The sequence below is a fragment of the Corvus hawaiiensis genome, chromosome 10 (genome assembly GCF_020740725.1).
Source record: "Corvus hawaiiensis isolate bCorHaw1 chromosome 10, bCorHaw1.pri.cur, whole genome shotgun sequence".
In the NCBI taxonomy this organism is placed as follows: Eukaryota; Metazoa; Chordata; class Aves; order Passeriformes; family Corvidae; genus Corvus; species Corvus hawaiiensis.
In genome coordinates, this window is record NC_063222.1 from 17203118 (window position 1) to 17227019 (window position 23902).

Here is a 23902-nt window from a genome sequence, read left to right on the forward strand (position 1 = left end):
TTTAACTCTAGCTTGCATATTACATATTCTTCCAAACGTTACCTCTCCCAAAGCTGCAGTTGCCATCCTACTCATTGCCTTGGGCTCTGGCAAGAAGCACACGCTTACCACAGCAGTACCTTGCGTGTACTTCATTAACAGGAGACCTATTCATCCTGTTGCAGGCCAAAGCCAGCATCTAGGGAATAAAGCCAGCTTGCTTGATTGTATCAGTGAAGTCTAATGACATGCAAAATACAGTTTCCTGTTACTATTAGTTGTTTGTTATTTCCTTGGTGGTGATTCAGAACACATTTCCCATGTTCTGTTGCTTTTGTGTGAGTGAAAAGGTACACGGGAGCATGCTTTCACATACCCTCACATTGGCACCAAATCCAGGAAAAAATTATACCCTATGGACAAGAATAGTCTCTCTCTTTCTTTAAGAGTTTGGTGCTCCATCTGAAAGGGAGGTGTGTTCCAAGAGTTGCACTGAGTGCCTCAAGCTGGTGTTGAGCTCAGATGATTTCAGCTTGCAGGAAATCCCAGTGCAAGGAAAGGCCAGAGCAGCAGGCTCCATCTGTCACCTGTTTGCTGTAGCCATGCCTTCCTGACCTGGTGTGACAACTCATCAGCAAGTCAGGAAAAGGAATACAGTGTCTGCAGATATTTAACAGCTTGCTCTGACCTTAGACAGGAATTCCCTGGAGTGCCATGCATCATGTTGCTTAGCAGTGATTTTGTGCTACATCCTATCAGTGCAGTTATTTAAGTGCTTGTGGTACCCAAACTACCCCCTGTTTCCTGACAGGCACTCTGTGCTGTTGTATTAGCTGCTTCTGCTGCAGAGATCAGCATGTATTAAATGCAATTTATTAACTAATTAGAAGCAGAGGTGGTGTTGTTCCCCCCAGGGTTGCCCTCTACATGTCACTGTGGGGGTCCTGTCCTCTCTCCTAAACACACAGAACAGAAATTCTTCTCCTCCACAGAGCGGCTGCTGACACCTTACCCGTGCTTGGACTGTCACTCTTGCCACAGTTAATGACCCACAGGCAATAATTAAAGGGATTTCCCTGAGACACTCTAGCAGACCATGTGGATTTATTAGAAGAAAATCCTCACAGGCATCTGAATTGATTTGCAAATCCAGGCAGCACAGGGCAAGTCTAGTGAGCAACAAATGCAGCAGTACATCCTCATTTCACATTTGCTGATCTCCATGCTGTGCACAATGGCTGGAGCCATCCAATATTGTCTACAAAAACAAATTGTGGTGTTCAGCCTTTCAGACACCATCATACTTGAAACAGCACTTGCCAATGTATAGCTTTTAAAGAGTGTTTCTTGAGCCTCAGGAAATCTCAGTGATGGATGAGGCAGAGGAATGGAAAGACTGTTGCTTTCTCCCAGGTAATCCACACAGGGAGGTTGGAGCAGGAATGAAGCGTCCAGCTCCCAGTTCTACCAACACCACCACAGACCCCTCTGTCCTGCTTTGCTTTCACATTTCCCTTCAGATGAAGGGCATTTCTGCACACAACTTTCAGCCTTTAAAACCCCTCTTTTTTTCGAAGCCCAGGCTAATACCTGCCAAATGTTAAATATTTCTATGATCCAGCTGTGCCTTTGCAAACCGGCTATATTAGCACCAGATTCCTCTGGTCTCAATCTACCAAAATATGTAATGCACTGACTCTGTCCATGGTTCTTTTGCCTGGCAGCTGTTTGAGTGGTCAGGTCCTTGCATAATCTGCCCATGCCCCGTACATATGGCTGCCCTGCAAGCAGATTATCTGCAGCCTGTCTGGATGAGCTCAGTGCAAGAAGATAAATGTGCCCTAAACCACAGGGCAGGCTCAGGATGGATGGTGGCAGTGCACTGCAGAGGACTGCCTGGGACAGTGTTTGCAGGCTTGCTTCTAGCATGGACTGAAAATCTTGTCTTGAGTCAGTCAGTCTACCATGCACCCACTCAATCCAGTTCTCAGACCCTTCAACTGGAAGCTTAAAGGCAGAAAAGTAGCAGTGGGACCAGGAGAAAAGCAGGAAGCAAAATCACAAGATCATCACATATGGACTTACAGGCCTTCCTTTTTTCTCTGACTTTCAAGAGCTTGGTCTGGAAAGCATCTGCAGTGCTTCACCTCACACACAAGCACTGACAGCTCACTCACCAAAGGGGGAATGATCTCCTAACTCAGCTGGAGTGCTACAGCAGATGGCAAAGATAAGGACACCTCTTGATGTGAGTCACTGGTTTGTGCAGCTGTTCTCAGCAGCATCAGCCTATATTAGAGATGTCAAGAAAAGTGAAGTTTCTTGCGAATTTTCAGTGCCTGGGTCAGTCTTGGTCTCTGGGCAGGGCTGTAGGCGAGGAGGAAAATGGGAAAGGCCCCTGTTATGTCTGAGCACATGAATTAAATGTTACCTGCCCTTCTGAGCAGGAGCCTCACCTCCCACCTTGGCTGAACCAGGGCAATTGTCCCAAAGCCCCAACACTCACAAATGCTCTTAAGTCTCATTGATTTCCCAACTACTTTTTCTTTTTGTTTTGTTTTGGAGCTGGCTCTATTTTCCCCCATTTTGCTAGCTGATGGCCAGGTGTTTTGTGGCTCATACAAGATCAGGAAATTAACGCTTAATTCCCATCTCCAGCATTACTCCCTGCCTAACACAGGGTGTTTGGCAAGAATAAGTTTGTTTTTTTTCCTTAATCCTGCATAATCCCTTTCTCAATAGATCTTCTTTTGCAATGCTAAGGATGATTTATACCCAAGAATAGCAATCAAAGAAATTTAGCTGACATGGACCAAAGTCCAAGAAAGAGAGAGTATGTGAGGTTTAGAAAACATCAGCTAAGAATCTGAGCATTGAGATGTCAGCAGACAGCTCTTCTCAGCTATATTTTATAATCTGGAAAGAAGTGAAAAGGATGAAAGAGGATTTAAGATAACCTGTTTTACTCTGAAATGAAGTGGAGAGGACATGTTCACCTTTTGCCAGAGTGAGAAATACTTGAACTTTTAGAGTTGGATTCTGACCATGCCCTGTGCACACATCAAGAGGCTAAAATAAGGCAAATGATGCAGATGGCCTTGGAAGCAGATGACTTCATATTTGGATGCTATCCTATGTTATGCATAGGGAGGAGTGAAATGTATTCATCAACTAAAAGTCTCACCACATTTCAGGATCTGCCATATGATGAAAACATGTCTAAATATGGTGCAGAGACAAGAGAGAGGCTACTCAAAACATCAGGACAAATACTAAGGGGTCTTGTCACTGTTCTTATTCAGACTAACTCCCAGGGAAGGCAGTAAACATCTCCTTCCAAACACATCAAATGCATTCTAGCTTTGTCCCATAACTGTTATATCCTCCCTTCACCTACCAAACAGCTCCCCTCCAGAAAGAAACGTGCAAAGCAAACGGTCTGCTATTCATGGACTGCTGTTGGCATCTCTGGAAGTTTTATTTTCTATCCAAAAAATCTCAGTCCTGGCTAGGTTAATAAACTTCTATAAGTTTAACAGATAAATGCCATGCAATAAAAATATATACATACTCTCTGTTCCCTCCTATCAGTAACACTGTGCACAGCTGTGAGAGCATTCTGACCTGATGAACTGAATATGTTATTATTTGTAAATGCAACGTTTGTAAAATGCAACTTGAAACAGATTTTGGAGGAGGTCAATTCCTTGAGTGCTGTATCATTAGGCAAAGACAAGACATGCTGTGAGGCATCTTCCATATCTCTGTCATGTTTCCAGTACAGCATCACTCATTCAGAATAGAAGCACCTGTAGGCAAAAAAAGCAGTAAATATTACATTTTCCAATGTCAGGAATGCAAGGCTTAGACAAACACACTGTAAAGTTGACTAGAGGAGATTAAATTATTAGGAATACTTGTTTGATTGTAGAGAGGTACTCAGTGGTAAATTAGGGCATTTCATGTTATAAGAAGCCACCATTCCCTAGTCACTCTTCCCAAGCCTGCTGGCATGACTGAGGACCTCCAGCAACAGAGAACGGGTGGGTTCTCCAAGCCTGTCCACACCTGCAATACTCTGGCTTACCTGCAGGAACTGCTAAGCCCTGGTGTTGCCGAGGTGGCTCACTCCAATCCGGTCCAGAGGAACTCCAAACCTTCTCTTAGGCAGCTCAAGCACTTTCCTGCACCAGGAAAAAGAGTAAAGAGGGAGGAAAAACATTGGGAAAAGACATCTATGAATAATGAAAATGTTACTACATGTTTGATTCCTCCATTCATCCCACTAACACCTTATTGTTCAGATAGAATGGTGGTGCAGGAACAGCCAAAGATGTGAGTGTTTAAAAATAAGATGCTGCACTTGTCTTACAAAAGGCTGCAGTTGCAGCTGTTTTACTGACTGGCTGAGCTTGATCCACTACCCCTGTTTTTATTTGGCAGCAAACTAACTCCACAGGTTAACTGCTATTCATAAAAGAAAGGTGCTACACTGCTTTTATAAAGGGGAATTGTTTCCTGCACAGGATCACATACTGCAGGTGACCCATTGTCTGGGTCTTTGAAAGCTCCAGGGCCAGATGGGGCTAAGATAAGCAAGGAAATAGAAAGTATTGCACAGTAATAGAGGGGACAAGTCAGAGAAACCTTAGCTGGATTTTCCTATAGGTTCTCTGGTAATGTACTGTTCATCAAAATTGTATAGTAGCAGTCCTTTGATGAGATTGAAAAGGGGAAGGTTTTGGGGTTGGGTTTTTTCTTCCTCTATATGGTAAATCTCTTGACAATTTGGTGAATAAGGGCATGAGGAACATGTGAAAGCATTTCTATGCAGAAGTGTTTTTTGCAATCCTTTTTATATAAAATAATACGTTTTCCCACCTTAATTAAGCATTTTTTAAGCTTTTTTCCCATCAGCAGAAGCTTTTTTTTTTTAATTAATTGTGGAAATGGCAAGGTTTCCTGCAGCTGAGAATAACCTCAACTTCTGCCCTCAGAAATACTTACCAGTGAAATGCAAGTCCAAGAGAAGCCCTGGAAGATTAATTCTTTATCAGTCCTTGTCGAGGAACATAAATAAAAATAAATTTTGTTCTGTAAGTTGTCAGCTGCGAAATAACAAGCGGGAGAGAACGCTGTGGTGCACTCAAGTCTAACTTTGTGCCAGCACTGTTAAGCTCCCTCACCCTGGGGCTGTGCATGCCCCACCCGGAGCTGCGCAGTCCTCGGTCTCATCTGAGCATCTCCTTCCCTCACACCTCTCGGGCATGGGCTGCAGTCCAGATGCATCAACCCAGCATCCACAGCCCCAGTGACCCTTTTCTAGCTGCCTTTCAGATGAGGTCAGGGAATGGGAATTCCCTGTGTCCCGTGTGAGGGGAGCACCGCATCAGCCACTCTGGAGCGGTTACAGAACACCACAAAGGAAGGGGAGCCATTTGTTTGGCCTGTCCCTTCCCCAGGCACCAACTCAGCCAGCACTGCTGCACCAAGCCCTAGGGAAGGCAAAGGCGAAGAAAGCCAGGATGCCCAGCCTGTTGCCTCAAGAGCAGCAGTGTTTCCCCCCAGGTGGAGGCACAAAAGGGGGCAGGCGGGACACTTGGGCTGTCAGAGCGATCCTGAGCCTGCCTGGAGAAAAGAGGAATCGGCTCCCCGGGCTGGAGCTGGATGGCGGGGCGGGGCGGTGTTTCTGCAGCCCGGCTCCCCTCTCGCGGCCGCCCCGCACCACGGCAGGCCCGCCGCCTCCGCCCCGCGCTGTCCCCGAGCCGTCCCTTACGAGGGACAAAGTGACTTTTTCTACTTAAAACAGCCTTGTCTAAGATTCCCGGAGTTTCCTTCTCTCTGTCTGCTTGTGGATCTTTCTACCTCTCCTGCCTTCCCGCACGCTTTTCCCGTGCTTTTCAAAGTGTTACAAACCGATGTTGATGCCAGACCAGGCTCTGGGCTCTCCTGTAATCGGTGGGTGTCAGAACAAGCTAAGTGGGCTCACCTTTGATTTGCTCTTTTCCAAAAGCTTCTGCTTTGTGCCAGGCACTGCACTCACTGCATTGATTCGGGGGGCTCGATCTATGTATCAGCTTTCACAAATTAATTTCCTGGTCTCTAAAGGCAGCTGGCTCAGCTCGTACAGGAATGAGCTGTTATCTCCTGGCTGAACGACTGTGGCAGGGTGCTCAGTCCCCTGTTTTACTCGTCTAAGTGCAGCAGCCTCTGCCTGTTTCTATCTAAAGGTACTTCTCTATCAAAAGCCTTATTATTCTTTCATAACATCCGTCTGATCTGCACTCCATGCTGGTGGTGGTACCAGACTATCACCACAGTAATCAAGGCAGCTCAGGTGGTTCCAAGAAATGGCTCAACCCCAAACTTAAAAGCTAAGCAGCTCCCCCAAAGTGATAATCCCAATGCAAAACTGCAAACTGTGCTGATGCTGCTGGGAAAGGGGGAATTTTGTGCAGTGTCACTCATTTTCATGAGATCATTATTCAGAGACAAGCTGTTTTTCACCACAATTTCCCTTTTTTTGTTAGTCTGCTTTTTGTTGTTTTGGGGATTTTGTTTGTTTCTTTGTTTAGTTTTTCCCTTGTACTGCACATAGAATGAAAGATTTCCATCCAAAAAAAACCAAGAGAAAAGTTGGGAATACCATGTACCTTCGCAAAAAAGCATAGCTTCAAAAATGACCTCTCATTTCTTTGCCTGGAAAGCGAAAGCATGCTAAAAAGCAAATGAAGAGTGAGCTGATTTTGATATCTTGAAGAGGCGGACAGAACAGAATAATTCTTCTTAAAGTTTTAAGAATTTTGTATTTTATCACTTCTGGCTGCAGCCAAACAGTCCTAGAGGCAGACTGGGTGGATAAATGGAAAAACAACAAGAAAATATTGCAAAACTTGGTTTTAAAAAAGTACTTGTATTATTGAGTGGCTCTTGTGAATACTTTCCATTTCCAGATTAAGCTTTAAGCATGTTATTAAATACTTTGTGGCATTAGGGATTCCATCCAAGAGAAGACAGTTACCAGAAGAGCAGAACAAGACAGGGAAGCGCTCTCAGATACAGGGAACAGCCCCTACAGCTTTGCTCCAAACTCACTGTCTCTCCCCAGCCACATCGAGCATCATTCACTGCTTAGCCCTGTTACAAACAAGTTTATCTTCAGACATGTTCTGTGAAGGTATTGCTGTATTGATTAAACCCTGATGAATCCAAAGTTGATGGAGGTCTTGAAGCTCATTCTACTGTCTGCCTGCCCATTTTCATGATGTGTCCTTCATCTTTCTGTTCAAAATGTGCACACCACCACACCTTCTTTCCATCTCAGTCTCAGGAGCACCCAGCCCTGCCCCTTTGTTTTGAACCCCAGGCACATTTTTTGATTTAAATAAGCTCATGATCAGAAATGTAGTTTTAAACTGAATGTTAGTTCACACCAGCGGAAAGAAGTGTCCTGGAAAATCACGTAAAATGACACATATAATTCACTTGAATATTTCCTGGTAGCTGGGAAGCACTGCAGGGATAAATGAACTAGTGAATGTATTATACCTCACAGCTGAAGGGTGACACACTCTTTGAATGGTTCCTGATCAGAGGCACCTCGCAACTGACCATCAAACCTGTTGGGGGTTAAAGCTAACCAATCAGTGTCCAGAATACCTTCCAACAGCCTTTCTCCAACTTTCTCACTGGCAGGACCATTTAAGAGTTTACCTCTGTTTGCCTTTAGCATCCACAGAGCTTGAAGAAATTCTGTCAATTGGGGAGCCAAATCCTGGGAAACTTCTTTTCTTCTTGGTCTCAGTCACCTCATTCTCCAGAGACACCAAGCCATCAAGAAGGAACAGTCTGGCTGCCAGGTTGGTGGCTGGCTTCTCCTCACTGGCAATGGGATGTGCTCCCACGCCCAGAGCAGCAGAAGGCTCCAGAGGCTGCAAAAGAAAGCAGTAAAATTTCAGTTTGCTGGCTGCTTGAGTCCCAGAAAAAAAAACAACATTTCAAGCAGTGTCATAGCAGCAGTCCTGTAAATAGAAAACTACCAGGACACTGAAATTGGGACAATGTTTTAAAACAAAGTTCCATCTCTGAAATGTTCCTTCTCTGAAAAGTTCCTTCTCTCTCTTTTTACACCCACAGGATTTTGCTGTCAAAGTCTGGGATTTTTTTTTTTTTTTAATAGAACTGAACTTGCTTTCATTATTATTGCAAGAAATATTGAAATTTGTTACTTCACAAAGCCTATTTCTGCAGGCCATCCCACTATCTCTATCTCAGCACTGCGATTAGTGTCACTTACAGCATGAGCTGAGTAATTTAATCCTTCTGAAAAATGCAATCACCAATGCCCAACTCCAGTATCCATCCTGATAGTTTTCAAGAAAACTGATTTTTGTTTTTTAAATGAATGCTAATAAATAGTAGTGAAAACTTCTACAGAAGTTTCCATCCATATCTGACAAATTAATTAATTTTTAAGTAAAACATGTTCCAAAATAAACTTGCTTAGTACTGACATTCAAAGAAATTATGCAGTAACACTACATGGGGAGGAGGAAAGGAAAGAACACTCTGTTGAATTGACACAACAGTTTGAACCTTAATTACAACACTAGGCTTAACACCATTTCAAAACCAAACTTTGCTGTGAAAATAGCTGAGAATATTGGGGTCTATTGAGAAAGAAATGAAGCAAATCAAAGTGAAATAGTCATTTTGCATATAACAGAAAAATAGAGGGCAGCTAGTCTACAAAAGCAAGCCCAAATCATTGTCTCTTTGAATGAAATGTGCCTTCTTGCTCCACTTGATTTTCAGAGTTAGACAAACTTTATGTCTTACACCATCAAACAGGTTTTATTCTACCTTTAGAAGCACACCACTGTCTTTGTTATTCATACATGGTGGGTTTAGTACACGTGTGAAGGAAGGCATCACATGGATGATGCAATATCCTTGTCTACTCCAGTTGTGGTGGGGATGTTTCCCACTACTGATGGGTGGGATAAACAGTGATGGAGTGTATAAAACTGTGACCTTTATATGAGGAGGAGCAGAGGACCACAATGACCACACCAGTGGTGTAGCACTGTTGATACTTTTGTAAAGGATCTCGCGTTATTCTCTGACTCTGTTTTTTGTGAGCCTCAAGTACACAGAACAGTCCTTTCTGTTCTCCTTCAGGGTTATAAAACTTTCATGGAGATTTGCAACCAAAGGATGCCTTTAAAAAAGACTGAACTCTTCCTTCTGGTTAGTGAGGATAAATATCTACAGGAACACTTGAAACTAGAAGGGCAAAAATAGCCTCTGCTTTTGAAGACCTTGCAACCCCACTATATTGTCTTCAAAAGATATAATGGAATTATAAGAAGTAAAGTGACAGCTAAAATGATAATCAGAAGTAGAAAACAGTTTTCCTCTGGTGAACCACTGAACAAAGTACAACTTCACAGATACGCAGAGATGAGAGTGGGTGTAGGTGGCATAGTGGAGGGTTTGCAAACATAGAAACAGCAATGAAATGAATAAAAACTAGAAATTTTTTCCTCAAGAGAATGAGCTTCCCAGTCCACCCAGTGAAGTCACCAGATGGTGGATTTAAAATAAATATAAGGAGTTACTTTTTAAATACAGCACACAGATGAAGGGGAATGCGTTGCCAAAGGATGTCATGGATACTGAGTTTTTAAACTGATTCAAAGAAAAATTATGGCACATCAGCAGCTAAAACACGCCCTGGTCCAGTGCAAGTCTCTAGATCTAGAAGTCTGCAAAGATGTTCTGTTCTTACATTCTTTTCACAAAAATCTATCCCTGATAGAGGCAGGATACCCGGTCTCTGTGGCACCAGAACAGCAGCTACTGCAGCACTTTTGTATAATCAGGTCATGCTTATGTGAAGACAGAGAGCAAGGTAGAAGAATCCATCAGTATTCTTCAGTAGCCATCTAAAGTTTAAGTTGATCTTGAAACCTATGTAAAAACCCTAGGGCCAAACAGTGCTACTTTGAGTAAACTTTTAGATACCTGATTTTTTTTTTTAAATGGCATGAAACCATTACATAAATACCTTTCCTGCCAAATCTGCCTTATGTCAAGATGACATAAAAATAGGGAATGCAGTAGAAGTATTTTCAGGTGCAACCCCTACATATCATTCTGGGTGAAACATGAGACAACTCTCCCATTTCGTCTGCTGCTTTCCTTTGCAAGCTTAGGCAAGTGACTTTGCTCCTTTCCCCTTCTGGTCTAGTCTGTCTCCTTTAATTTGTAACTTCCGTGCAGGTGATCTTCTCTCAGGGATCTCCTTATGGCTTCTGAAAGCTGCAGCTTTCTCATGCTATTATTTGTCTTTAAGAAGAATTAAACCTTCCCTTCAGTGTTAGAGGAGTTTGCTTTCCCCCCTGCTATCAACTCCTTCCCCTCTTCAGGAAGTTCTCTATGCACTGGACAATGTTTTAAAACACAGGAAATCCCCTGGTGTTTCAGGAGAGGCTGTGAGAATTTGGGTGAGACCTCATTCTGTCTGTCCCCCCCAGAGCCTTGCAATTTGCATCTCTCTCTTATTGAGGCTCCTCCTTGGCCCTTAGAGAGTCAATACTGATCCTTCACCTTCCAGCACTGTTTGGATACTCCAGTGTCTTCCTCACTCTGTGGCTAAAAACACCCAAGGAAGAGCAGTTATGTGACAACCACCAGAAACCTTCACCTACCTCCGGAGCTGCCTCTGCAAGGAGCACAGAGCTGGAGTTCCACCACAGCAGGGCAATCACAAGGGCCAAATGCACCACCACGAGCTGGAACTGCAGCATCTGCAAAGGAGAACAATCTATTAATGACTCCACAGCTGCATCCCTGAGGAATCTTGCTCTATAGGTCTTAAAGTAATAAAAACCAAGGGAGACTCACCTCATGGCTGGTTACTAAGTTTTATCTGTCAGAGTCACTGCATAAAACCCAGCAACCAGATAATACCAGCTGAATGCTTTTCACCTTCGCATGCAGCATCAGCTCCCTCCTCTGCTCCTTTACAGCCCTGCCAGTATTTTGATTCCTTTCTGCACAGTGGTGCAATCCTTGCAGCAGCAGCAGTGAGGAATGCAAACTTGCCTTAAAACCAGATGAACTGGATGCTTACTTGTAAGCAGGGAGACTTTGGCTTGTAGGCACCCAGGCTGACCCTGGCCTTCTCACATGCTGGAGGTGCTTAAGGCTGTGACAGAAGTCATATGCCTCTTCAGTAGCATTTTGAAGGCAAGGCTGCATTTTGCTAGTTCTCAACATGATCCACATGTGATGCCATGAAGATTTTTTGCCTTTTCTTTTATACCCCTGTTATACCTTTTTACAACCTCTGTATTCCTAGTGCTTTTTGCCTACATTCTTGGACTTGTTTGTCAAGCTGAGAGACTAAACATTTTAGAAGCTTTGTAGCTAGGGATCAGTGTGCCCCAGACCCCAAGGTCCTCTCCAGAACACATTCTGTAAACCAAGATAGAACCATCCAGGGGAAGGTTCCTTGGGGAGGGGGGCTCACTTGAGCCTCTCATTGGGGAATCTTTGACAGATATGCTAATTAGTAAAACCTATAATGTTATACCCGATGTTGGGGGGGGACACACACATACTCGGCGGGGTGCATCTCAATGCATATGACCTGGACGTGCACACCTAAGGATCCTTAAAATAAATACCAAGGTAAATCCCTTTTCCCCTTCTAACCGTGTACGACTCTTGATTTTAAGACCAGGAAAAGGCATCACATGAGCCACAACTTCCAATGGGATCCTGCATTGAAATTATTCCCACACGTGAGAAAAGCTTGCATGGGGATGTGTTGCTCAGACTGGTGGTGGTCTGACCATGTGTCACAGCTGCAGAACTGCAGAAGCCTACCAAGCCTTTAAATAATGCAGGGAGTTTTGGGAGGCTCGGGATGGGGGAGGTGCTTGCTGCAGGGGTTCTCTCTGGCCATGGGTTTAGCCTACATTGTTTAAGCCCTTGTTTGGATCTAGATCTTAAAACCTGATGTGCCTCCATACCCCCAGGTGGGAATTTTTCAGATGATGTTAATAGGAGTTAGGCTGGGGCTTTCTGCCAAAGGCATCTGCTAATTTGCTGATTTCTCTGTCTCCAGGTCCTGCCCCAGAGTATAATTCAAGTCTGATTCTGCCATTCTTTGCTGACTCTCCACTTGGCAAAAGCAAAACCACAGAGTGTATGAATATATATATATATATACATACATTATTACTATTACTATTGTCTGTAAGGGATGGGCAGTTAGGAAGAAAGTTGCTGGTTACACTGTAGGGGTGAGGCAGACTCAGTTCACTGGAATCAGAGGACAAAGTCAATGCACTAAGCCAGGTGGTACCACTGTCTCTCGGTCTGACAGCAACAGCCATTGCTTGACATAAACACAGGGGTCTGTCTGGGTGTTTTCAAAGCTGCAACCCTCTGCAATGTATATTTTTGTATGTGGGTGTGCATTGAAATTTGAAGTAGCAGTCTACTACCTTCACAGGTAACCACATCCTGATTATTTGGATACAGAGATGTAAAAATAAATGGCAAGGTTAAAAACATATGTTTATTATGGTTAAAGATCTGTGCTGGTATTCATTCAACCCAAAGACTAAAGAGCTAAAAATAGCAACTGGTACACTAGTGAAAATAAACAGTAGGGCACCTGCAACACTAAAGACATTTGATTAACTGGTCAGAACTCGATGCCAGTGAAATTAGAAGCGGAGGAAATTGTAAGGCTTGGCTCTACTTCCCAAAGAAATAAGCAGCTAGAGATTGTGTCACTGACTGAAAAGGGAGCAAAACTTAAGTCCAGCAAGACCCTGTTGTACTGATTTTCATGCAGCAGTGGGACGAAGGCTGGAGAAAGAGGCAGGGTTATTGCAGTGGAACAGTTCAGCTTTAGAAAAGCATTTGCTAAACTAATGATGCAGTGAGGACTATGTAAGTACAATTAAAATCACACTTTCTTATGCTGGTCTGGGACTTAGTTTTACTACCTTCAGCCATGTTGTAGGACCTTAGCTGTTAAAAGCAGTTACTGGTATTTCTCCTTGAGCTCATTTGCTGCAACAGGCCAAGCAGAGTCCTCTGGCCGAAAAGGGGCTTTCCCAGCCATGCACTGGCTATTGCTTCACCCCATCCATATCTTACCTTGACACATTCCAAGAGAGACTATAAGAGAGGCTGGACAGTATTTGTTACTGAAGGAGAATAAGCTAAGCTCTGACAAGCTTTTCAAGATACACTCTTATTAGATGTATTGCAATTCCATCCTGCCAGAAAATTCTTCACCACCAACTTCAAGGAGCTAGGCCAAGGGATTGGTGTATAATTCCATGTCTTTAGTATCTCAGGGTCTAGTGTTATCTGACATAAAATACAGTTTATCCTTCTCTAAATTTAATTGCAAGTCTGAAATTCAGACATATTTATGTGTCTTAGTGATACTTCAGCTTGAAATGTGTCAAAACTAAAATTCCTCCGATAATTAGGTATCTTTGTTACAGGTCCAATTAAAATAAAATTAAAGATAAAAGAAAGAACAGTATTCTACCTTATCAAAGCAGGATAAACATACAAAACTTTTACTTAGGAATCTGTGCAGAGCCATTTTCCAAGAAAAGATCACAAGAAGGCAAAACGCTTTACCAAACAGAAACTGTTAAGTCTCCAACATCAAACCAAAGGACTTAAAAGATGTTTTTCTTTTAAAGAAAAAAACAAAACCCAAAATGACATCCTGAAGATAAGTGGGCTGAACAAACACCAGACAGAATGCAATTCATCACCGAGCTCCAAACCCATTGCCTGTCAAAAATGGTAACAGCCATCATTGTTCTTACCCATTTGAACTACGATATTTCACATTACTGTGGAGATTACTCTGCAGGCATAAATCACAGGGGCCTTATTTTTCTTACTGGCCTGTTAGCAAGAGAACCGAGGCAAGACATCACACCTTGCACTGCAATCCTTCACTCCAGCTGCCAGTCTGTATTGATGGCTGTGCTCTGCTTGTTGCTGTGACACGAGCATGGGACATGCCCAAGTTACCTGCAAATGAGGACTTGTCCTTGCAGTGAGCACCTTGTGGCTGAGCCCAGAAGCCCTTGAGGTTTTGTCCTGGATGCTCCCAAAATGACCTGATGCAGAGCCAAGGCTTGGCTGTCCCATAGGCACTGGGAAGCTCCTGGCAGTGCCCCTTTGGCCTCCAGTGCTCCTCTTTTAATGCTGGGATAGCACTGGGAAGCCTTCATCACCTGTTGGCCAGGAAGGCCTCTGGGACTGTGCAGATTCCTTACTGAGCTGTTTTATTGCTGCTCCAGCACCACAAAATAAAATATTAACTGCTGCTACCTATCTTAATTGAATTGATTAATCAAATTGAGCACTTGCATTGGCCTCGCTGTGCTTGCACTGCACACCTGACAGGAATATACCTTGGCCAAAAAAAATGATGATGGATGATTATCTTACCAAAAAAAAACCCCAACTCATAAATGGCTTGTGTGAAGTTCTAAGAAAAAGCCTGCTCCTGTTGAAACACATTTGCCTTACTTTCAAAAGTTGTAAAGGGTATGTTCTGATCATATGTATCACCACAAAGCCAAAAATACTGCCCCTATCACCAGTCCTAGAGATTTTAGAACTGCTGAAGGACCCTGTGTATCTCAGGTGCAATTTTGTAGTTACGTAAATGCAGAGGAAAATGGAGGAAAATCAAAACAAATCCCACCCTCAGAAAAAAAACCAGAGCTCAAAAATAGGTTAGAGTGGTGTTTTTGTTCTCACCCCTCAGATGAGATATGGAACATTTCTCACATATTGCTTTCTAAAAGATGCTGAAGCCAGACATTGAAGCATGGGACTTTTTTGACAAAATGAAATGTAAGCTGCCAGTGTCAGGCCCTTTATGTTATTAATAATGTGTTTTCTGGAGTAGGTGCAGATTTTTAAACAATGCCATATATTTTTTTGTACGTGATACAGACACTGACAGCTTCTACAATATAAATTTCCCTCTATTTTCAGTTTCCTATGTAGATAGAGGCAGGTAGGTTTCATCTGGTGGAACCAGAGACAACTTAAAATTCATAAACTTATGCAAGAGGTGTATGATTGGTTATTTTGAGATAACTAGGTGTTTTTGTGTCCCAAATGAAACTTTTTGTCAGACAGTATTTCAAGGCCAAGCATGTTCCTGTTCCTGAAAATTAAATTCCTTCAAGGATTCTCAAGGCAGTCAAGATTCATCATTGATTTCCAAAGTCTTCCTTTCAATAATTGCATTCCCTGTAACATGATTTCCAATGTTTGGTCCTGACATGTTCTCATATCACCACGTCAGTCACATTTGCCTGTTTGACAGCTGTGCTTTGGCTCAGAAGATGCTTGAGCGCACAGCAGTTCCTACCACTTGTACTCAGAGAAAACAGATTCAGTCATGGTTTAGTCCCTGCAGGGCTTGGCTGGACCCTGCCCACACAGGACACAACGTCTGTGGGAGCAGCACTCGCTTCATGTGAAGAAAGGGTGGAAAGGTGACCCTCTGGTTCCCATGAGGAGTTCAAGAAGTGCATAAATGAACACAGCCCTGACAGGACACCTTTGCTGAACAGACACAAGCATGATTCAGCAACAAATTAACTGACAAAGGTGGGCAAACACTTGTGAAAAACCAGTCAGTCGTGGTTCTTATCTATACCTTTGGAAACAGGGCATGAAACCAAATGGTCATACAGGACAAATGAGGACACTTCTCTTTAGAATGGGCAGGAAGGACACAGGCTGGACATCTTGCAAAGCTGGCTACACTTTTACACTATTACGCTGTATAATAAATCCATTTTTAGCAACAGATTTCAGAAATTAAGACCCCCAAACTCACATATATACCATAAAAGTAGGAGACCATGAAGCAGGAGACAAACAGAAGTGATGAAGCCCATCTAGAAGCTGAGGGAATATTAAAAAGAAGGATGCTATGAAGTGTAAGAAAGTATCTCTTAGTGGGAAAAACCTATTTGCACCTTTCCTCAGAAGATAATTGAGTGAGCTGCAGTATTCCTGGTATATACAATGGAAAACAAAACATTATTAGACTATTCTTCTTTGTCAACAAACCCTTAATCCTACACTATTTATATGTGTACTGACTAAACATGCCCACTTTTCTTAACATTTTTAACAACTTGACATTCAGCCTTCCTTCATCTTTAGCACAAGAGCCAAAAACTTTTCATTGTTAGAGTGCCATCTTCAGCATTTAAAGCAAAAATAAGAAACCTTTCCATCAAGAAAAATCAAGAAATTGATTGTAGTTTTCTATATTAGAAAAATATTTTTCTTTCCTAACAGCATTGGAGTGATAAGTAGAAGATCTTCACACTAGGTATAAAGAGTATATTAGCAAAACAGGTTATCAATATAAAACCAGACCATTTAAAGTATAATAAAAATATCCCTCAGGATAAGCTTTTAAGAGACAGGAATGTCATTGGAATTTCTTAACAAGATTCAAACACTGATACTGAATTACTGGATAAACACTTAAACATTCTGACCAAGGACATTACTTGAAGAAGAAAAGTCTTGGGGAAGATGCATTGCAAATGTAAATTAGAGAGTAACCTGTCTCTCTGAGTTAAGTGAGAAGAAAAGGAAAGCTGCGAGCACTTGCAGTCTTGGTCAGGGTCTAACAAGGGAGCTCTTACAATTGTTGTATATTTTAATTTGCTTTTTAAGAAGCCCAGAAAGGCACTTGTCATTCATTCAAAGAGCGAAAACAAAGTCCTAATCTGCTGAAATCAGATTGGCAGGTATTTATAAAAACATGAAGAATGCCTGGTCCAGTCAGATATATTTTGCAGTTTTCCCGTCATTTACACCATAGATTTACTTGGTTTGAGCTGGGGATTTTTGCTTGTTATTCCTCATAATGTTCAAAGTATTTCACAGGAAAAGTAGGTTGAGCTGCATTTTGAATACAGGTGAGCAGAGACAGATAAATGCAATAATAAGTTTCCTAAGTTAAGCTGTGGGCAGAGGCACAAAATGTCCTCTCAGCTCCTCAGCTTTCAGCTCTGCACTCTCCATGAGAGAACAATCATTTCAAATTTAAAAACCAAGTAAGGAAAGCTCAGGGCACTGCATGCTACTGCTTCAAAAATTAGTGGATTCTGAACCTTACTGTAGCCTCTGGACATCTAAACCAAACGTTATTTGCATGTATTTACTCGTACAACTCCAGTGTGGGAGGGGGAAAAAAAACCCCAGTGAAATAGTTTTGAACTCAGAATGGAGAAATCACAATGACTATCACAGAATCAGAGTCTGCCTTCACTTACAGCAGTGCAAAGCTGAAGCAGTCAGATCACTGGATAATGATAATTACTCAGTGTAGAAATGTTTTTCCAGTTATACTATTATTGCAGGAATGCAGCAGAATCTGGATCAACATTTGTCTGACAAGGGATATAATAAAACCCTTTTGCAGATCCATAAATTAAAGACTTTTCCTAAATCATTTATCTCCTGTTTTTCAATATGTTAGATGCAGCAAACTTGTCTACCACATAAGATATTTAGTTATGCAAAAGAATTATTCTGTCATAGCTTTTCAGCTTATTTTAAGAAGTAATATGCATTTGACAATAACTCACACAAAAGGAAAATCCATAACAATATAAACAGACAGCAGTTTACTGCAAAGCACTGCAAGAGCATAGAAGTAATTTGTCAGTGTTGTAAATTGCACTGACACATTCTGTTTAAATATTGGCTGATTAACTGAAGGAAATAAATTTCCACTGAATATTTGTAGTTCAGGTTTACTACCAAAAATCCTAAGTGATAGGCACCTTATTATCTTAATTCTAAACTGGAAAAAGTAGTTGTGCTTTTCCCATCAGATCTGGGCATCTTTATACCTTGTGAATGTCTGTTAATACAAAATAATTGAAGAAAACATTAAAAAGAGGAAAACACAGAAGGGAAGTAAGCTTCTGTAAAGAGAGCAGAAGACACAAAACATCCCCAACACATTCTGTCCTCACTCCTCTTACCTTGCATTGGATGCAAGCAATTCCAACCTTAATGGTCCTGCTATGTTCTTCCTCCTAACTTACCCTTAATGTTCAGCTTTCTTTCAGAGTTTTTATAGTCTCTGGTGTAGGCTACAAACTCCAATCCCTGCCTTTGCTTTCTCTTACATCATTTCTAAAGATTTTCCACTGATCCTTGCCCTAAACCTTTCTCTGTCCTGCACTCTCACGCACATACTTGCCTCTCATTTGTTATATTTATTGCTGTGATCAAAATGATTAGGTTATAATTAAAGGTCTAGGGGCTTGTTCTGTTTTTATTTTTCCTTTTTTTCATTTAATTTCAAGATTCAGACAGTCATGGGAGTAGAAGGGTTTTCAGAAGCATCCCTCTAAACTCTCACTTCTGTAAACTGCAGTATAGAAATCTGATGTCCGGAGTTATTACTGGGGGTTTTTTTAACTTCATTTCTTGAGGATATCAGAAGAACTGCATAAGCTTCAGAAAGAAATTAATGTGGTTTTAGTAGACCAACACCACTGTAAGCTAAGCATTAGAAAAGGAGTGTGCTTTGTAAAGCAAGTGACAAGAACTTAAGTCTTTCACACACTTTGTTTCTGTTACTGAAATGTTAAGTTACTGAACTGTAAAGCATAAGCTGTGGAGATGCTTATCTTTCCTAGGCAGTACCAGAGGATTTATTTCTTTCCCTGTTTGCCTCCCTAGAATAAGTCTACCTTTTTTTTTGCCCCTTTTTATAGATCTCAGGTTTAATCGATTTGCAGAGCATTTGTAGAACTGTTTTGAGGTTTAAAATCCTGGTCGGTGCAGTGCCCTTAAGAGTTAATTCATAGTAATTTTATTTCCTAAATAGATAGGCACAGTACTTTCAAAGTAGTTTGACTTGCCAAAAGCTTTTCCTACAAGCCATGGACAGTAAAAAGAAATTTGCAGTATGTGGGAAAAAAAATTGCTAACTGGGGAGCAAATGCTTTGATTTCATCATTTGTCTTGATCAGAATGATTGGAGAAAAATAAGAGTTTATTCATATTGAAGCAAAACAAGGATTTCTGCCCCATCCCTGGAGATGTTCCAGGCCAGACTGGATGGGGCTCTGAGCAACCTGGTCTAGGGGAAGGTGTCCCTACCCACAGCAGGGGGGTTGGCACTAGATGGTATTTAAGGTCCTTTCCAACCCAAGGCATTCTGTGTTTCCACAGCATCTCTCAGTACAAGCAGATATGGGAATGTGGCCTAGAGCAGAGCTGCAGAAATACACAAATGTGTTGGCCACGTGAGCAGCCACACGTGTCAGGCAGGTTGAGACTCTTCTCCACTGCAGAGTGTAACAGAGCTGCAGAAGCCCAAATGGGCTCTGTGGGTACTAGAGGAGCAACAGAAACAAAAGAGCAGAGCCAAACACCAGACTGCTGAAACACAGCTGAAAATGCTGCTGCAGGAAGAGAACTGGACTGTGGTCCGTTTTACTGCATTTAGGTGGTGGTTTGCTGCTGGAAGTCCAAGGACACAGAAGTACTTGACTGATGTGTCTAGAGCAAGCAGGATCTCAGGGAAAAAAAAGAGAACCACAATCTAACAACAAGGTATTACTGGTTTATGGAGTACCTTAGTTGCATAAGACCACGAGGTGCTGCTGACCAACTACTGCAGTTCCAGGCACCCAGTTTCTTCTTCTTTCTTCTGTTTGAAAGACACAAGGTGGCACTCACAGGCATTTACTCCTCTTGGGAATGTTTACAGGTCCTATCTTAAGCTCTTCAAGCAGAATCTCTGCAGGACTCCATTCTGCCACCACACTTGGTGCTGATGTGGCTGGTAGGAGGCCTGGGCTGTGACAGTGTGAGTAAGCTGATGACAGAGAGCTGAGTGCTGGCAGCAAAGGTGTTTCAGTGTTTAACAACACAGGGGAAAGTCTGGGGAGCAGCCGAGACTCACCTAGAACTCAGCACCTCACAAGAGTGAGGGAGAGGAGAAAGGACTGCAGAAAAAGTAGAAGTGCTGCCCTGCAGTCACCTCCTTTGGCTCCAAGAGGATGTCTAAGACCTGGCATCAAAATTTTCTTTTATGCTCTCCACTGATCAGTGATGCTATAGCAGAGCTCCAGCTACTTCTGTTCCACCTTTTGGACCTACTGAGAGGTTGAGGCTCTTCCTTTAAGAAAAGTTATTTTGTATTTCAAAATTTATCACTGTATCATTCCTACGAAATCTAAAAGACGCCAGAAATTGTTGCTGATACACACAATTATCATCACCTCTGACTGGGAGGTGTGCAGGTTCTGACCTGGGTAATTTGTGACCTTCATGGGCTTCTTCTGACCATCACATGTGTGGGTTTTCTCTCTGGGGGAAAAAACCCCAACCAACAAACAAAGCAAGCAAATAAGTAAACAAACAACAAAATGAGAAATACTACTAATAAAAATTAGTAGTGTGTTAGAGCGTTAACATTTAATTTCCTGCTCTAAACTGACTTCACTTTAGTAAAACCTTTTTGACACCTTCTCATGAAGACTGCCGAGTAAGCTTGCCAGACAATGAAAAAGGTGTATGGTGGTTACTCTGCTGGCAGAGCATCTAAGGAACAGATATCCTCAACAACACTGTGGTTTAATTATACTTACAATATAATTAAGTTAGGGCAACCAAGAGTTTGGAAGGAGTCTTTATTGTCTTAACCATGAATGAATAAACAAATATAATGTGATTTTTTTCAAATATGAAGACAAGAAAAAAAAAATTGGAGGAGGTAACGACACAAGACATGAAGCTCCTTCTGTTACCAGCCGAGAGAAAAACAAACTTGCCTCCCTACTGCCCTCATGGTCCCACAAGAATTTCTGCAAATCTTTCAACACTGGTTTGCAAATCAGTTGAGCTGGCTGAGTGTTTTTCTTAAGAAGAAAAGTTCTGATTCAGAGAGCAGGAGTTAGCAGGATTTCACTTGTGTAAGTGTTGAGCAGTCTTGCTCTTCAGCACCCTTGCCTGTGGAAACTATATTTGGGGTTGTCAGACCTTGTCTTTAAAGTCTTAGTAATGGCACATGAATACACCATGCTTGATAGTTTCCCACTTTCAATCCTTCCCTTCTCCCACAAAAACAAGCAGCAGTGCTGTTACACCCCTGTGGTCTAAGCCACAGGAGCCTCCTCCTTCTGTCACTAAGTTGTCCCATGGGAACTTCACCTTCCAGCCCCTTCAAAGCCCTTCCCAGCAACCACTGATTCCTCACATGACATCACACATCTGTCACTCATAAACCAACGTGAACAGTGCAGGGTCCAGCGGGTGTTATGGCCAAAGCAGTACACCTGCGCTCAGGAATTTGTGATGGATCTGGCATGGAGTAAAGGCTTGTGACTTGAGACATTCTGATTTCTGGGATTATTCATATTTTCACTAAACAATGAGTGTGTCATCAGAAACAGTCACATTGAAGTTAGCAAAAGTGGACATTTTTCCAGGTTTGCAAGGTTTGCCCCAAAATTCTAAGAAATAATCCAAGTGCTTTTTTTTCTTTTCAAATTGAAAACTGTATTTTTTAAAATAATGAGCTGCTTTCCACAAGCCAGGTGCTCAGCTGATACTGATTCATATGTCTCTGAAATAAAAAACTGAGATATTCCAAATTACAGTGACTTCAATTTATTTTTACTTCTTGAGACAATAAACTCTTCAGATAAAACTGGCCCAATTCTGACGACACTCTGAGAGAGGCATAGCATTCCACCAGATTAATCAAAACACAGCAGTTTACAGCTACATTATTGGTACAGGGAGAACGTCCAACATTACTTTTGTTGCATTTACATTCATATCGTGTCTGGAGAATGGGAAACATTTTAAAACAATCACCCCAGATTTTCAGTCAACACAAAAGAGAATTTCAGAAACCAAGCTAATTCCTACTGATTTGCATGGAGATACACAGAGCCAGAGAGCAGATGACTCACTCTAAGACAGACTATGGAAAAGAGACCCTATATTAACAATGTGCGGGAATGTTTTCCAATAGAAGGTACATTCTACCTTGGAAGGAAAAACTATGTTAAAACAGCTATTTTTAAATTTGCAAGGTATCAAAGTCGGTTTTGTTGTGTCACTTCCACTTTAGATGAATCCTTGCAGCTAAATAGAGTTGGAGGAAAAAAACCCACAAAGTGAAGGTAGAAAATAGCACTGAAGACAGTAACATTCTTCAGGAATGTTAGGCTTTCTACTAGTAGTTTCTATACATGTACTTTTAAAAAGTCCTTTGTGATGGAATTATGTGCTTGTGATAGGTGCTGGGTCATGACATGTATGATCCATAAAAAGCTCTCACAAAACAAAGCAGAAGTCCCAAAAAGGACATTTTCTTGAAAGGCAAGGTTTTTCTTAGCAGGCAGGCTCTGACGAGGAAGGTTGGAAATAAAGGATGTTTTATCTCTGGTGCCCATGCCACTGGCTCCCAGCCCAAGATGGACATGAGGAGTGAAGATGGCCAAGAAGAGCAACAGGACCTTTTGTTCCAGCTATGGACACCGTGGTCCATGAGCTAATGGACAAGGGTCAACAAAAACACACAAGATGTCTCAAGCAAATGGTAATAGTTCTGGGCCAGTGTCAGCCTGGTCCTGACTCAACTGGCACCACAGAAATGAAAACGAGATTGTGTTTCCATCCCCTCTAACTACGCTCCTTGGAGTCAATGCTAAATACAAAGATAACAAACTGGGAACCAGACCCATCTTTCTGTGCTAGGAGGGAAGAGTGTTGATGTTTTCACACTGTGTGCCTTGTCAAAGATGTGTGTGCTGACGTCCCCTATTGTCACTGAAACAAACTCTTTGTGACCCATGAAGCCTGGTGCCACAGTACACAAAGCACAGAGCAGCAAAGCGTGCACCTTGGCTGCAGAGCACATACTGCAGCAGCTCCAGAGCCAGGTACAAACACGGCCAGGAAGCGCAGCACTGAATGTGCAGCAGCAGCTCAAGTTCAGATACCCTCCAAGAAGAAAAAAGTGTGTCTGCCCTGAAACTCTGTCCTCACCTCACACTTTATTTCAACCAACTTTTCATCATTTCCTTGCAGAACTGAGAAGTATGGTGGAGTTCCATTTAATGGCATCAGGAGAAGAGAAACGGAAGAAGTAAAGAAAGGAACTAATCAGCAAAATGAAAAAGAGGAAGGATAGTGATATTCTTCGGCCAGATGCAGAGGGGTGGAAGCTGGGCAGGGCCACATGTGGACCACTCCCAGCATCACAGGATGCTGCAGGAAACCTCTCTGCCAGTTTCTTGCCTGACATGCAGGTAAAGGAAGATGAAGTCATGTGAAAGGTGGGGCTGAGAAGCTGTTTCTCCATGGAGACAATTCCTGCACTGAATGATGTTAATAAGGAAGGTTCTGTCCCCTCATTCCTGGCAAGGCCATCCCTGGGATGGTGGCTTGCACAGCAGGACTGTGCTGTGCTGGAAACCAAACAGAGCACGCTAGTAGCCTGAACCCAGGAGTTCAGAGCAATTTGTGCTGGCTGATTTGACTTTTTTCCTGCTTTGCTCTGGTTTAAATGTGCTTATGGATTGGTTCCCTCAAGGGACAGCACAAACCAAAGCTGTTAGAGAAATGAAGCTTTCTGCTATTTCTAAGAATTATTGATCTTTTAACAGTTTGTAAATTCATCCTAATTCTTGAGCTAAATTCTGATACTTTACTTGTCCACTTCAATTCCTCTATCACTTCAGCTGGACAGAGACCTATCTCTGCTAGACTGTGCACCTTTCTGCAGCGAAGCTGCAATTCCTTAAACAGCGGCAGTATCGCAGCTGGATTAGTCCGGGAT

At 42.3% G+C, this 23902-nt stretch overlaps 1 protein-coding gene across 4 annotated transcripts in view; it reads right to left on the reverse strand.

Moving 5' to 3' along the window:
- Nucleotides 1–1105: 1105 nt before the first annotated feature.
- OSTN (osteocrin) overlaps nt 1106–23902 on the reverse strand; it is a 50800-nt gene continuing 28003 nt past the window's right edge. For 2 of the 4 annotated variants that reach the window (XM_048315084.1, XM_048315083.1), the window contains exons 2-5: nt 10692–10790; nt 7693–7910; nt 4067–4163; nt 1106–3788 (exon numbers count right to left, since the gene is read on the reverse strand). In XM_048315084.1, coding sequence (XP_048171041.1) covers nt 4079–4163; nt 7693–7910; nt 10692–10790 — 402 coding nt within the window. In that variant the 3' untranslated portion in view covers nt 1106–3788; nt 4067–4078. Of the gene's footprint in view, nt 3789–4066; nt 4164–7692; nt 7911–10691; nt 10791–10887; nt 10970–18074; nt 18121–23902 lie in introns of those variants that run through there. The other 2 variants (XM_048315085.1, XM_048315086.1) reach the window with 2 other exon arrangements.